At 35.4% G+C, this 15,041-nt stretch overlaps 1 protein-coding gene across 3 annotated transcripts in view; it reads right to left on the bottom strand.

The window, feature by feature from the left end:
- The window catches only part of LOC126823268 (cyclic nucleotide-gated olfactory channel), a 186,083-nt gene that overhangs the window by 22,715 nt on the left and 148,327 nt on the right, over positions 1-15,041 (bottom strand). For all 3 annotated transcript variants that reach the window (XM_050551991.1, XM_050551992.2, XM_050551990.2), the window contains 3 exons: positions 6,682-6,781; positions 4,338-4,492; positions 1,785-1,871 (listed from right to left, as the gene is read on the bottom strand). In XM_050551991.1, the coding sequence (XP_050407948.1) occupies positions 1,785-1,871; positions 4,338-4,492; positions 6,682-6,781 (342 nt within the window). The remainder of the gene's footprint in view (positions 1-1,784; positions 1,872-4,337; positions 4,493-6,681; positions 6,782-15,041) is intronic.

Below are 15,041 nucleotides of genomic sequence, written 5' to 3'. Positions count from 1 at the left end.
TTCATCAAAATTGGATAAAAATTGTGACCTCTATAGGGTCCACAACCTTGATATACCATATTTTTACGCTATTTGAGAACGAACGGCGGCCATTTTGTCTGTCAATTTTGGGCCGCTTTTCACAAAATTCGAACTCAGTCGTCCTTAGAGTGTAACGGTGATATAATAATACGGTTTTTTTAAATCGGATAAAAATTATGACCTCTATAGGGTCCATAAGCTAAAAACGCGATTTTTCGTACAATCAGGGGCCATAATTCAGGAAGTTACCTTCCAATATGCGCGAATATCGAAAGGAACCGATATCTTTGGGTTATATGCATACATTTCAAGTTTAAACCAAATCGGATGAAAATTGTGACCTCTACAGTGTTCACAAGCTTAAAACGTGATTTTTCGTACAATCAGGGGCCATAATCCATGAAGTTACAGTCCGATACATGCCAATATCGAAAGGTACCGAGATCTTAGGGTGATAAACCTATGTTTCAAGTTTCGTTGAAATCGGATAAAAATTGTGACCTGTAGACTGTTCACAAACAATTTTGGACGGACGGACAGACGGACAGGGGCGACGACAATATACTTCCACATGAAAATGTGGGTGTATAAAAACTCGTGCAAGTTTCGCGCTAATTGTAACCATTTTCACTGCATCTGTGTAGAATACAATAACTCATGACATGGTACCTTCTACGGTAATAGGATACAAAGCGTTGATTGGCTGAGGCATGATCGCGATCTACGAAATGCCATCAGAAAATACCATTCTCTGTAGATTTCAAAATGGAGTTGTACTTGTGATTAATATAGGCCTATAGTTAAAAACTGAATGTACAATCGTATGGATACATTGTCCTGTGAATTTCAAAACGAAGCCTGGATTTTCGGAAATTAATTGTGTTCCTGAGACGCAAAATTCCGAACAGTTTTTGCTCAACGGAAATAATATTCGAAGAGAAATAGAAAAACGTGGAACTATCTGCCGATAATTAAACCGATGTGCGGTATGATTTGTTGTTGATAACAATTTTTGGTATTTATAAAAAATAATAATAATAACGTTATATACCTTTTCAATGATTCAATGGCCTCGGCTATTAATTTTGGCGAGGCAAATGTAAAATTCATCGGCATTTACGGATTTACCCCGGCTACAGCAGATTGCCGAGGTTAATTGGCAGGACTGTTTAAGTTCATCAGGAAATATTAAAGGAATGTCGTTTTTTTTGTTCTGCACCTGTGTTCAAAAGAAATAATCCCACCCAACTCTCTAACCAAATAATTAATACAAGACGGAAACAAAATAACGGACTACGGGCGTATTTATGTTTATAAACGCCCAAACTCATTACTGGGTCCGAGAGCAATAGCTTATTCATACACAAAATTGGATTGTGGTGACAGAGCCAAACACCATTACGATAGACAAACCTTGCTGAGACCCCCTTATACGAAAAGATCTGTCCCCATAATTGACGTAATTAGCTTACATTTTTGTATGTTTCGATACATATGTATGTATGTTTCGAGATAACTTGGGATATTTAGTTGTACATTGGATTTTTTTAACCGGAGGTAATTTCAAACACACAGGTAAGTTTATAATAACCAAAGTCAAGTAGTTTGTTCATAATCAAAGAAATCCGTTTAAAATTTAAAATGGTTCAGACAATAAGTTGAGAATACCAATTCACCAAAGCAATTACCATCTTCCATAGATGAGAGGAGGAACAGAGGGTTGGGGGGGGGGGATTAATGTAAACAAAAAAGTTTAATATTACCTATTTATACCGCCATCTAAGTTGAGAATACCAATTTCACCAAAGAAATCACCAGCACCCATCTGTTTCAATACTGTACCACTTTCACTGTCAAAAAATAATTTAACTGTTAGATTTAAATATATCACTCTTATTATAGCCTATACGACAGTCTTGGGACGATCTAACATCTCGACTTGGATTTAATCACAGAAAAATACATGCTTACATACAAGAATTCATATTATATAAATGTAATAAATGTAGAATAAACCATGCGGTTTTTGAAATCATCTCATGAATAATATTGTACGATGAAAAGCTTTAAACTATCTTCTGAGAGATTCTATATTACGAATAGAGATTCAAACATCAAGGCCAACATCGTTGTTATATTTTGAACCAGACTACGTATATAGACCCGGAGCCCGGGGGGGGGGGGTCAACCGAGCTGAAAAGTGTACCAATTGTCTCCTATCTGGTATCAATGCATGCATATCAGAATCTGGTATCATCAGAATGTAAGTCTGTCGGGTAGCTGGTGGTGGGTCTGGTATTGCACGCCCAAAATGACATCCCCCCGCCCCTCCCAACTAGGCTAAATTAGCTCAAAAGTGTACCGCATGAAAGTCGCACTGCATTGTACCATACATATTTAGGTATTACAAAACACTCTGACAGACATTTCTAGTGGTGGGGTATCCCTGACAGAACTATTAATTGCCAGACATTTGTAGTAGGGGAGTATCCCTGACAAAAGTTATCTTATTTCCAGACCACAGCTTGGCTAGATTAGCTGGAATCTGTACCACCTAAATCAGCTTTGGAATTGTTCCGTACCTCCACAGGAATAATAAATTACCACTGCCAGACATTTTGTGCGGTGGGTTACCCCGAACAGACAAGCCCCAAAGTGCGCCAAGTCCACAACTTGGATAGATAACAGGCACTGTTCCCGTTTTTTGCCAGGATGCTTAGAATTCTAATACCTAGCACGTATAGAAGAGGCAATAAATAGATCTTTTGGGAAAAAAACGTTTTATGAGGTTAAAAATGCGTTTTTGAAAAAAAAAAAATGTTCCTGCAACCGCATTTTATCGCCTCTTCAACACGTGCTAGGTATTAGTATTTTAAGCATCCTGGCACAACTTTTATATTTTTTGGACCATGGGAACAGTGCCCGCTAATCTATCCTATTTGGGGCGTGGCATTTTGGCCGTGTCTGTGGTGGCACCGAACAATTTCAACGCAGTTTTAGGTGGTACTGTGGTCTGGAAATTAGATAATTACATAGCTCTGTCAGGGGTATCCCACCACTAGAAATGTCTTATAGGGTGTTTTTGTAATACCTGAAGATGTACGGTACACTGCTGTACGATTTGGGGGGTTGGAGGGCTGAGTGGTTAGCACTTGCGCGCTGTATCATAAAGTCTGTCATTGAGTCAACTGGCGTGGTTTCGAATCCCCAGTTGTACGTGGCAAGGAGTAGGGTCGCCTGTCCAACCTTGTGGGTTTTCTCTGGGTCCTCCGGTTTCCTCTCACTGCTAAAGACCCCTACGCGCAAGCGAATTATTGAAATAAAATTAAACCATATGTTAGTCCCGAAATGACCTAGTTTGTGTCGAGTGGACGTTAAACCCCATCTCTCTCTCTCTCTCTCTCTCTCTCTCTGATGTACGATTTAAATGTAGTACACTTTTGAGCTAATCTAGCCTAGTTGGTAAGCATGGCATTTTGGGCGTGGGATACCACATCCACCACTAGATACCCGACTGACTTACATCCTGATGATACCAGATATGCATGCATTGATACCATGTAGGAGAAAATTGGTATACTTTTCAGCTAAGTTGACCCCTGGGCTCCCGCCCTAATAGGAAGTTCTTAATAATTTTCAAGACATGGTATTGTTCTAATTTAGAAGATAAAAAATTCATATTTCGACTTTAGAGGGGTGTTCTGAGATCAGTAGGATCCAAGACGCTTTAGCGATTTCCCTAAACTCTTTTTAAGTGACTCAATACAACTGTTAACCGGCCGTTCTCCGCCAGCATATTTTAATAAATTATCTAGTTTATGAATATTAAGTTTATGGATATTAACTTTATGTATTTGAGGTCAAAACGTTCTTCATAGACCTAATGTAGACAGGCTCTGTGAGTGAGGCAGAGTTGGCAGAGTTCACAGAGTTCACAAACTCATATCAGCTTTAGTTTCTTAATAAAATTTAATGTTTTACAATTTACAGGGTCACAAACTAATATCAGCTTTTTTATTAACAAAATCTATTGTTTTACACTTTACAGTGTTACAAACTAATGTTAGTTTTATTTTATTAACACGGTCTGATGTTTTACGGTCTCCATGCCTGATACACTATTCTAGCTATTAGTGATCTATCATTTTAAATACATGTATAATGAAAATGTTTTGAGGTGTACAGTTTGTGTGTTAGTTAATATCGATGCTAACGAATGATATCAGTCCAATAGATGATGAATTGCAACCAAATAAAATTTATAAAATTCAGATTTCCACTATAATATTAATAAATAATCACCGAAATAATCTTACCTTATTATTTCGACTAGACCATCAGCTACTATAAACATTTCTCTTGCTACCTCTCCACGACGACAAATCAGATCCCCTGGGGTAAATATATAAGCTTTCATCTTAAGTACCAAGTCATGCAGAAATTCTGGCTGGCATTCTTGGAATATTGTTACCTGTAGGCAAAAATGGATGATTTGGAGCAATATATTATGATGGATCGTTAGGACAGACTTATAATTAACGCTTCTAATTGCGTACAGAACATGTGTCTATTGTATGTTTAGCTGTAATGATGATCTTGTTAATTAAACATAATTTCGTTCCTGGAAATGCAACTTACATGTCTCTTCAGGCCATTCTTTCAAATTAAAAAAAAATGTGTCAGGTATGAGTGTGAAATATCTTGGTATGAGCACGAATCACATGGAGGTTTAGAACTATTTCGCCCTCAATTTACAGTGACCCACGAGTCAATGGCTAACCGCAAATGCATACATCAGTCTGAAAATATACTAACGTATGCCTCCGCGTGAAATATCTTGGTATGAGCACGAATCACATGGAGGTTTAGAACTATCTTGGTATGAGCGTGAAATATCTTGGTATGAGCACGAATCACATGAAGGTTTAGAACTATTTCGCCCTCAATTTACAGTGACCTACGAGTCAATGGCTAACCGCAAATGCATACATCAGTCTGAACATATACTAACGTATGCATTGCGTGAAATATCTTGGTATGGGCACGAATCACATCGAAGTCAAATTATTTTGTTCATTAATGACTAACGAGCACAAACTCGGATAGTGTTTCTTTTTATAAACTTCACCATGCATTCTTTTGTTAAGCACGGTTCTAAGCTGAACACTTTACACGACCTTTTGTTCCTAATATGCAAGGAAATGACCAAGGAGGTACAGATAGATGATTTATACAACAATGTTCATGTTGAGCTAAATTAGTGTGCCAATAATAAAATAAAGTGCATTTCGATCAGTTAGTAATATTACTAAAATAAAGATCTACTAAAGTGTGTATTATTTAATCAGTAATATTATTAGGTGAACTAAAGTGTGATTTATTTAGTCAGTGAAAGGTGAACTAAATTGTGTTTTATTTAGCCAGTAATATTGCAATAAAGGTGATCTAAACTGTGTTTTATTTAAAATAAACACAACAGTTCTATGGATAACAATTACTGTATTTCTATTACTGTGTTTTATTTACTCAGTTATATAACTACAGTAGAGATTTAAAAATAAACGTGTTAAATGGTAACCTTAAATGGGTCTAAAAGCACACATTAATGTAATTTGAATGTATAATTACATAAAGTGATTTGTATTCAATTCTTCAAAAATTTATTGCCATTTCTAATCATTTGTTTGGTGAAATACGTGAACAGTTCAAAATGAACTTTTTTTTAAATTATCATTTCGTCTTGTAATATATGTGTTTCTTTGTTCACTTCGAATGGCCCCCAAAACTATAGAGTACACGAAATGGACCAATATTGAATTCTATTTCGTGTTTTAAATTTCGAATATTATGGAAAATATTGAGTTAGCTGCTTTAATATAAAAATTCGTGATATAAAAACAATTATTATATATCTTAAACATGTTACAGAAAAAATTGACACATGAAACGAAAATTGTCTGTATCGGTAAAATCGATCTGTTCTCCTTTAATACTCTAGTTATAGGCATGTCTACAGGCTATGATATGGTTGCATATGTTGCTAGACATCCCGTCTATTCATATATCCAAGACGACCCTAATCAACTAGCAATTAGCCTACACCCTACATACTTGATCTGTATAATTTGTCATTCACATCCTAGTCTGCTGATATTTGTACTTAAAAGGGAATTTTATGTTCTCTAAGGAAATACTGAAAGACTCTGTAACATGAATGAAGTAATTATATCAAATTGTAATTCTATGGAGGTCAATCTAAGATTGTTCCCGATCTCTTCAAGGGAATACCCGGGGAAATTATGAAGCGTTAATCAAAAATAACGATTCACCACCGTTGGGTTATTTTTAGTTCCCCTAAGCTAGGAAGAGTTAGATGATTTATTCACATACATGTATGCTATTTCATTTTATGACACGTTTGTGTTCAGTTTTTCATTGATTAACAAATGCTAGAAGGCTTTTAACTATGAATTAAAACCGTTTGGGTGTTAATTTTCAAGTGATGAGACGTACATTACATTGGTTTGCGAGTGAGAACACGGATGTGTATTCGACACACCTCTCGGACTTCGAGTTTAATCAGCGTTTTTTGAATTTATTGAAATTATATTAACAGGTATTTTCAGGACTGCATTAATAAAAACAGGTATTATACATTACCTTTTTAAGTGTCTCTAAATTTACATGTATGGCTAATTCCGTTTTCAATTTGTCAGGTAATAATCCTAATGAATTGATATCAGCACCATTCAAACGTCCTCTGTAAATATAATTATATTTCATTTCAATACAGTTAGATACTATAGTAAAATCCTCTTATTGTCTTGAGCTGTGAATTGATACAATCCAATTGTGTACAATCTAGTATCATAACATTTACTAAAGGTGTTCATAGCACTATAAAAGATAGTCTCGCAAAATGAGATATATATATTTTTTTTTTAAATTATGGTCAATCGCTAAATGTCACTCAAAGATTATAGCCTTTACCATGTTCAGAAGCTGTTTGAAAAGTGGAGGGGGTGTATAACTCTAGAATGCTGAATATTGATAGGATTTGAACTCAAAGGGTTTTTGGAAGGAGCATGTGGGGTGTAACTCTGGAACCGAATATTGCTGAATATTGATAGGATTTGAACTCAGAGGATTTTTGGAAGGAGGATGTGGTGTGTAACTCTGGAACCGAATTCACGGAACGATGAGTATTGATAGGGTTAGTCCTCTTGCATATTCCTAAAGCAATTGCCCGAGAAATACCTCTCTGGTCATTGCTGGATTTACTTCTCATACTTCAGCTTTTGAGGGAGTGTGTCTCTTCTTCCCGTTCAATCAAATCTATCCCAAGTACAGAAACATGACAGCTCTTTGTTTAATCTGGGGTCTTCCCTAAACCTTTGGACAGTGATTTAAGGTATTAAAAACAGTGAAAGGATTGTTCATCTCCAAACAGTATTGTTTACATTGTGTCCGATTTGATAGCCTCGTTTGTCAAACAATAGTTTTTCTGCAAAATTCTGATATGCACTGGTTAATTGTACGTAACCGTATGTACACATATTTGGTCCAATTTGGAGCTCTGTTTATAGCCTAATGATATTGCTACACAGTTAGCTATTGGTAATCGGACTATTGACCAGTCATAATTTGGAACAGAAATTTGCTTCCATTACAGCAGTGTTAAGCGTGATTAGGTCTAATCAAACGAAACACTGCGAGGAGTATGGTCCTCTTATGACCCCAATGCTTCAATCCAAATGTGAAAAGAATCTTTTAAAAACTATAGCCGCTATCGCGTTCACAGGGTTTTCAGCAAAGGAGATATGGTATGGAAGGTTTCGGAACGTTCATAACCGATAGGGCTTGTCCGCTCATGACCACAATGCTTCAAACCATATTTGAAAAAAAAATCATTCTTTAAAAGCCCTAGCCTGTAAAACGTTCATAAGCTTTTCGACAGTAGACGATAACTATAAGGAGCGGAAAGTCGCGGAGCATTGATAGGATTCGTTTTCTCATGACATTGCTTTACGCCTAATTAGTTACAAGCTCGAGACTGTATTACTCGGCAAAGGAGAGGGGGAAACTCTGTAACGGAAGATCGCAGAACGTTGAATATCGATTAGACTCTATCATTCAGACAAATATTCTATGAATATTAGTCTGGATAAGTTGTCAACATTTGAGAATATCTAGGTTATTGGCTGGATTATCCGGTATTTAACATTATCATGAACAGCATCTAAGGGAGGTAACTGACCCTAATACACGATATCGACGCCCATGAAATTAATTGAAGAATTGCTATTTCAGAAAAGCTATCTGCATTGCTTGTTCAATATCCAATACTCTTTATTTTTTATTGTAAAATTTATTCTCTTCAAGGATCACATCTATTAGACCAAGAGCCAGTGACGAAAATACTGCCTCATAAGTAATAGAAGGTTTGACCATATTAATTGGCAGCTATTGATAGGGCAAATTCAAAACACACAGTCTTACGAGGTTTCAGTGGGGCATTTGGCTGGAAGGGGTAGATAAAAAAGGGCCAAAAAGGGCTAATATTAGCCTCATAAGTAATCGGATCAGAATTATTTCTAAAATATTGCCATACAATGTATGAATATAAAAAATATAAATCTGGCCGGAAAAAGTGGGGCCATGCCCTTTTCTGACTGCCTTAAGAAGTGCCGACGGGCGCCAAAATTTGCCTCATAAGTAATATAGTTGACTGATTTCAGTGGGGCACATCCCTAATCTGACCACTTAAAATCTGACACTCCCACAAAAAAGGTCAAAATTTGCATCATAAGTAATACGATCAGAAATAATGTTGTGGTGCTATATCACTTCATTGTTCCCAAAACAATATTGAGGAAGGTTGGAGATTGATTGATTCTAGAAAGATAACATATTTGTTGTTGAGGAAGGTTATCTTTTACCACAAGTGAATTCCATCCTATCCACATTTGTGTATCAGTAGTTTCTGATGCATGTGATATCATCCATATAACATCCAAAAGCTTGTCATCTGCACAACTATTAGGAATAATAGATCTTCTGTGATAAATCCACTGTTAGTTATTCTAAGCTTCTTCCTATATGGTTCCCGATTTAAAAGGATTGGAGTAAATGACCATCTTGTCCGACCAACAGGAAGCTGGTTATCATTGTGAGTTGTTTCAGTACGGCAGTACAGGTAACCAATGATATCTTCTCTAATCCATGTGGAACCATATTCTGTTCTTCCTGTGGACTGTATGTTAATTCGTCTCCAGATCTTCAATGCCGTTGTAACTAACACAGTGTCCATAACGATGTAAAATATCAATTACTTTTCTTCGGCTTCCTGTTATACTCTTCATCGCCATTAACAAGAGTCAAATGTTTGGAAGTTTTAATTTTGCCACACACAAACATTGTACATGGTATCTAGAGAAATTGATGCAATTTTTCTTACATTTTTTTCTGTTTTTCTTATCTCTGGTGAGGACGTCCTAATAATTGAGTAAAAGGTCGATTACTAAATCTGGCACAGAAACCTCTCCTTGAGTTATATCCTGCACTGTTAATTTTGATGACAAAGTGGACTTTGGTACATTTAGTATTTCCTTACGTAATACGTATGCTATGTCACAAATTTTTGCATTTATCGATGATTTTCTAAGAACACCTCTTAAATGGCCTCTTCAACATTCATTCTATTGTTATAAATGATTTTTCCTTTAGTACTTGATGATAATAATGTCAATTTCTCTGCATCAAAGTAATTCACTATCTGCCTTTCAAAATTGAAAATAGTAAAATCACCAAATATATTATTAAAGATACATTATGGGAGATTTTAATAGAGAGTTGGCCATTCTTGCTATAACAGTTCAAAAATAGATGATGAAAGAAGAATATATTGAAAATTTCAGTCAAATTTATCACCATTGTAATTTTTGACTAGAAATAGCAGTCAACTCTCTCTTCACCGTCTTCGAGAATGGCCGACCATTTGATTGACAGACGTTAACTCCACCTACATAATCTCGATTATCAAGTAACGTTTTCAATGGCTGTAGTACCGTGAGCCTATTCGGTTTGAGACGGGGTTGCAATTCAATTCGTATCACATTTATTTTTACTACAAATTAAAAATAAGACTTTTAATATATAGATAATAAGCGAAAGTTTGAAAGGAATGGACCAAATCAATGAGGCATAATTATAACCGACTTTTTGTTAGCCTGCGTGTACTGTAACTGGTAGGCCTACGTAACTCCCGAAGCAGACAAATAGAAAACAGTGATCCAATGGAGCTGCAATTCAACTGGGGTGATGTTAGCTGCGGTGTTTATCAATTTCCATAATTTTTCTGTAAACACAAGTGACAATAGACCGTATAATACCGACATCCAAACTCTCATTTTAACCACAACTAAACATAATATCAAGGCCGTATATATCGAACCTTCAATTAAATTGACTGACATATGCGGCCTCGTTTCGTACACTCTATCATTTAGCCTCGAGCTAAAATTTCCGGGAGTATGACGTCAACGTAACGGCTAATCTCCGCTTACGACGCCATTTAAAAATTTAATCAATCAATGAAATCCTGTTTAAATCCAAGCCGAATCCAAACCATCCGTGGGTCTACAGAGCTGATTTTGTGCTTTTTGTGTAAATAAAGATCTAATTTATAATTTCTATGACATCTGAAGCCTAAATAAAAACTTGCAATAATCAGATTTAGCTCTTGCATAATGTATGTTTAACTTGGCTGCCATCCTCCGAAAACAGATTTGCAATGTACTGATTATACAGATTCTTGTAAAAAAGATAATGCCACGAAATAATGTAATATTATATTTAAAGGAGATAAATCGCTATTCTTTGGCACATAGAAATGGACACAAATGGGCCGCAACGCATATAATAATGTAATATGAATGTATATACACTGATTTACATTCAATCGTATCTGTTTTACTGTAATATCTAATCAGTTATGTTAGGCGAAATAAGCGACGAATCCGAATTGAATGGCAGTCTCTGGCATCTGGTTATTCTAGTCTACACGGGTAGTATTCTTCCTACATGGGATATGTTTAGCCTCGTTCATCGCGTCGCTTCATACAAATGTTGGATATCAGAAGCCCAACTTTTCAAGGGTAAGATAACAACATCAATGTTGATTTAAATTGACCATTAAGTCGTGTTTGCAACGTAGAAAACTGGGGATGATATTGAATTCAAGAATGATACAGTTGGGGGCCAGTCGTGCTGTATTGAATTTCTACTATGTTGTTGAAATCTGCAAATTAATAGTGGTTTTTTTTTAAACTAGTCAGTTTGTAGATTTAACTTTGAAGTGATATCAAGCATGAGTATTCAGATTTGATATTTTTAGAACCAACTAATACATAGTTAACATTTGGCACCATTTTCAGTCATATTACTTATGAGGCAAATTTTGACCCCATTTGTGGACGTGGCAGATTAGGCACATTAAGTGGTCAGAGTAGGGGTTTGACCCAGTGAAACCAGTTAGATTTGATATTTTTAGAACCATCCCATAAATAGCTAACATTTGACATCAATTTCAATCTTATTACTTATGAGGCATTTTTGGGCAGTCAGAAAGGGGCGTGGTCCCATTTTTTTCCGGTCAGATTTTGCATTTTAAGATTCATATATAGCACCACAACATTTCAAAACTATTTCTGATCGTATTACTTATTATGCGAATTTAGACCTTTTTTGTGGGCGTGGCAGATCGGGCAGATTTTAAGTGATCAGATTAAGTGCCCCACTGAAACCAGTCAGATTTGATATTTTTAGAATCGGCTCATACATAGCTAACATTTGGCACCAATTTCAACTATATTACTTATGAGGCAATTTTGGCCCCCGTCGGCACTTCTTAAGGCAGTCAGAAAAGGGCATGGTCCCACTTTTTCCGGTCAGATTTATATTTTTTATATTCATATACATTGTATGGAAACATTTTAGAAATAATTCTGATCCCATTACTTATGAGGCAAATTTTAGCCCTTTTTGGCCCTTTTTATCTGCCCCTCCCAGCCAAATGCCCCACTGGAACCTCGTAAGACTGGGTGTTTTGAATTTGCCCTATCAATAGCTGCCAATTAATATGGTCAAACCCTGGCTCTATCCTCGGTATCCCCAGTGGTTTCATTCCGTTCTACTCCACTAACCCCTGGGTTAATCTATTGGGGAGACACGTTTTCCGCCCTTGATGGTTGTGCTATTTTTATCGATCAATCTCATAAATCGTTAATTGCAAAAACGTTGGCAAAGGGAAGTAACTCTCAACGGACAAGGCTAGGAGTTCGTCTAAATGAGAGAAGTCCAAATTATTCTAAATGCTTTTTTATTAACAACAAATTATATAATATTATATTAATGAAGACCGTGCGTTTATGTAGGTTCAATAATTTTATTGAGAATCGTTCGTTCTTTCGTGGAATTTTACGTCAACCTGATATCGTAGACAAGTAATTGTGAATCAAATTGCCAAGTATAAGTTTAATAATAATAAACATAACAGAATGAAACATTTCAGACAAAGAACGAATAGTAATACTAATAAAAACAGTCAAACATATAGATGTTATACATATTTGAAAGTAGCGAAAAATACTACAGATTTTGATAATACAATTAAATATAAATGAATTAGAAATATATACATTACTTACATAAATAATTCAGTATCTGGACATGAATATGGTTATCTACCCATATAAAACGAAGGCGAAACGACAGGTTTGTAAACTGTTTTTTGAATGGTTCGTAGACTATAGCTACAATCAAGGCAAGGGCAAATAATTTGAAATCGTGGAAACCCTATGGATTAACCCAGGGTATAGTGGGGTAGAACGGAATGGGTACACTGGGGGGACCGAGGATGCACTGGGTCTTGAACTATATGTTTTTTTTATTAATCCTAATTTTTCGTCACCATGACTAAGCTAAAAAGTTCCACTGACCATGCGTAACTAGAAGGTTTTTTTATGGGGATGATTATCCAGTAAATTTAGCCAAATGTTGACAACCGAAGACTAGGAGGTTCTGGGTGACCTATAGTAAATATCGATAGGGTTCGTCCTATTATGAAACCAATGCTTCCTACGACAGTTAAAAATTATAGCCTCTAGGTTTTTTTTGTCATAGCTCTGTCACGGAATGTCGTGGAACGATGAATAGGGTTCATCCTCTCACGGTCACAAAGCTATAACCTTCATTCACAAGCAAATGGTTGACCGATCGACGGACAGGGTGAGGACATAATACAAGTGTAAAAAGTCTCTACATTAACGGTTTACAATATATTACTACACCTTGTCTTTGATAAATTTTCATTGGATTCATTATTAATACATTATTGTGCTTCCACAGATAAATATTGCGAAAATTAGCCTCTATAAAAGTAGGCCTGCAGCCAAATTTTCTAGCGTGGGGTTCCGCTATAAGGTCCTCCCTAATAAACAAACTATGCATTTTTGGAAAGCTTATAGCACCAGAAACACAAATCCAGAGAGTTCCAAGCAAAAAGTTTGCACTAACTCGATTTAGGGCTAGAAGAAAATTGTGATAATTGTCAAGTAAATGCTATATTTATACTAACAGTTGTGAAGTTGACATAAAATTAAATATTGGCGAAAACACCCAGTGCCTTCATCCTCAGCACAGAATATGCTATTGGTTAACTTTTGATGTAGAAAACATAATGGACAAGGGAACATACAGAATTTTTAATTTTATGTCAACTTCACAATTGTTAGTATAAATACAGCATTTACTTGAAAATTATCACAATTTTCATCTGGCTTGGAACTCTCTGGATTTGTGTTCCTTGCGTTATGAGCTTTCCAAAAAATGTATAGTTTGTTTATTAGGGGGACCTTGCAGGCCAAAGATTTCAGCCATAATAGAAACCTTATTGTCGTAAATATAATGAACTTCGACGTTTTATTTCTTAACTAATCTTAGTATTTAAATGACTTATTTTGACTATGGCTTGGTCGTTATTAAAAATTTGTATGTGACCATAAGCTTTTTGGAACTATTTTTGATTCTTCGGGTACACCTGAAACACAAATGACTCAAACGTGTTAGTTATAAACTCGTGACCTTCCCTGATAATGCATCCCGTATACTCAGAACTCTTAATTATCAGAGTTTAATGTGGCGACAGAACATAGTACTATTAAACCTGCGTGAAATGTCATTAGATCTATTATGAATGACACTATGAATTTATTCTCTTATGACAATTACAGACAGAACCAGTGACAAAACATGTTAAGAGGGTGGTTATGGTGATGGGGATTATAATCAAAACAATATAATGCATTTATATTGTTAATGTATTTCCCTAGCATTTTCTATGTATACAATTCTTTATTAAAGAAATGAAGGGTAGTAGTATGATGACCTTGTAAATATAAGTTTAACATTAAAGATATTTGAATATGTAAGCATTAGAGAATGGGAAAAGGTTTATTTTATTGCCTGCATAAATTGCTGACAATTAAAGAATAAGCATAATAATCTTATGCGGAGACGTTTAAATGATATTATGGATAGATGAGACCATGATAGTTTATTATTATTATTATTATTATTATTTTGTTATTATTAATTGAATATTGCATTGCCTGCAGAAACTACTGATAATTTTATTACTGTTAATAAAATAGTCAAAGGTTAAAGAAAAAGCATAATAATCTTTTTATGAAGAGACGTTTAAATGAAACTATAGATAAATGCGGCCATAATATTTTAATGTTTTTGTCATTAAGCGAATATTGCATAGATGCGACAATGATATGCTAATGATTTTGTTATTTCTAAAGCGAATATAACCCATAACATCAAATGACGTGCACATGTGTTAGTTCTATATGTTATGGTGTACTTGCCTAAAATTGATGTTGTAACTACAATGAAGAATTAGTAATATGGACGATTACGTAATGGTCTATTGTATCAAATATTAAAAGGATGGA

Source organism: Patella vulgata, chromosome 6 (genome assembly GCF_932274485.2).
Source record: "Patella vulgata chromosome 6, xgPatVulg1.2, whole genome shotgun sequence".
Lineage (NCBI taxonomy): Eukaryota > Metazoa > Mollusca > Gastropoda > Patellidae > Patella > Patella vulgata.
This window is presented reverse-complemented; position numbering and strand designations above follow the sequence as displayed.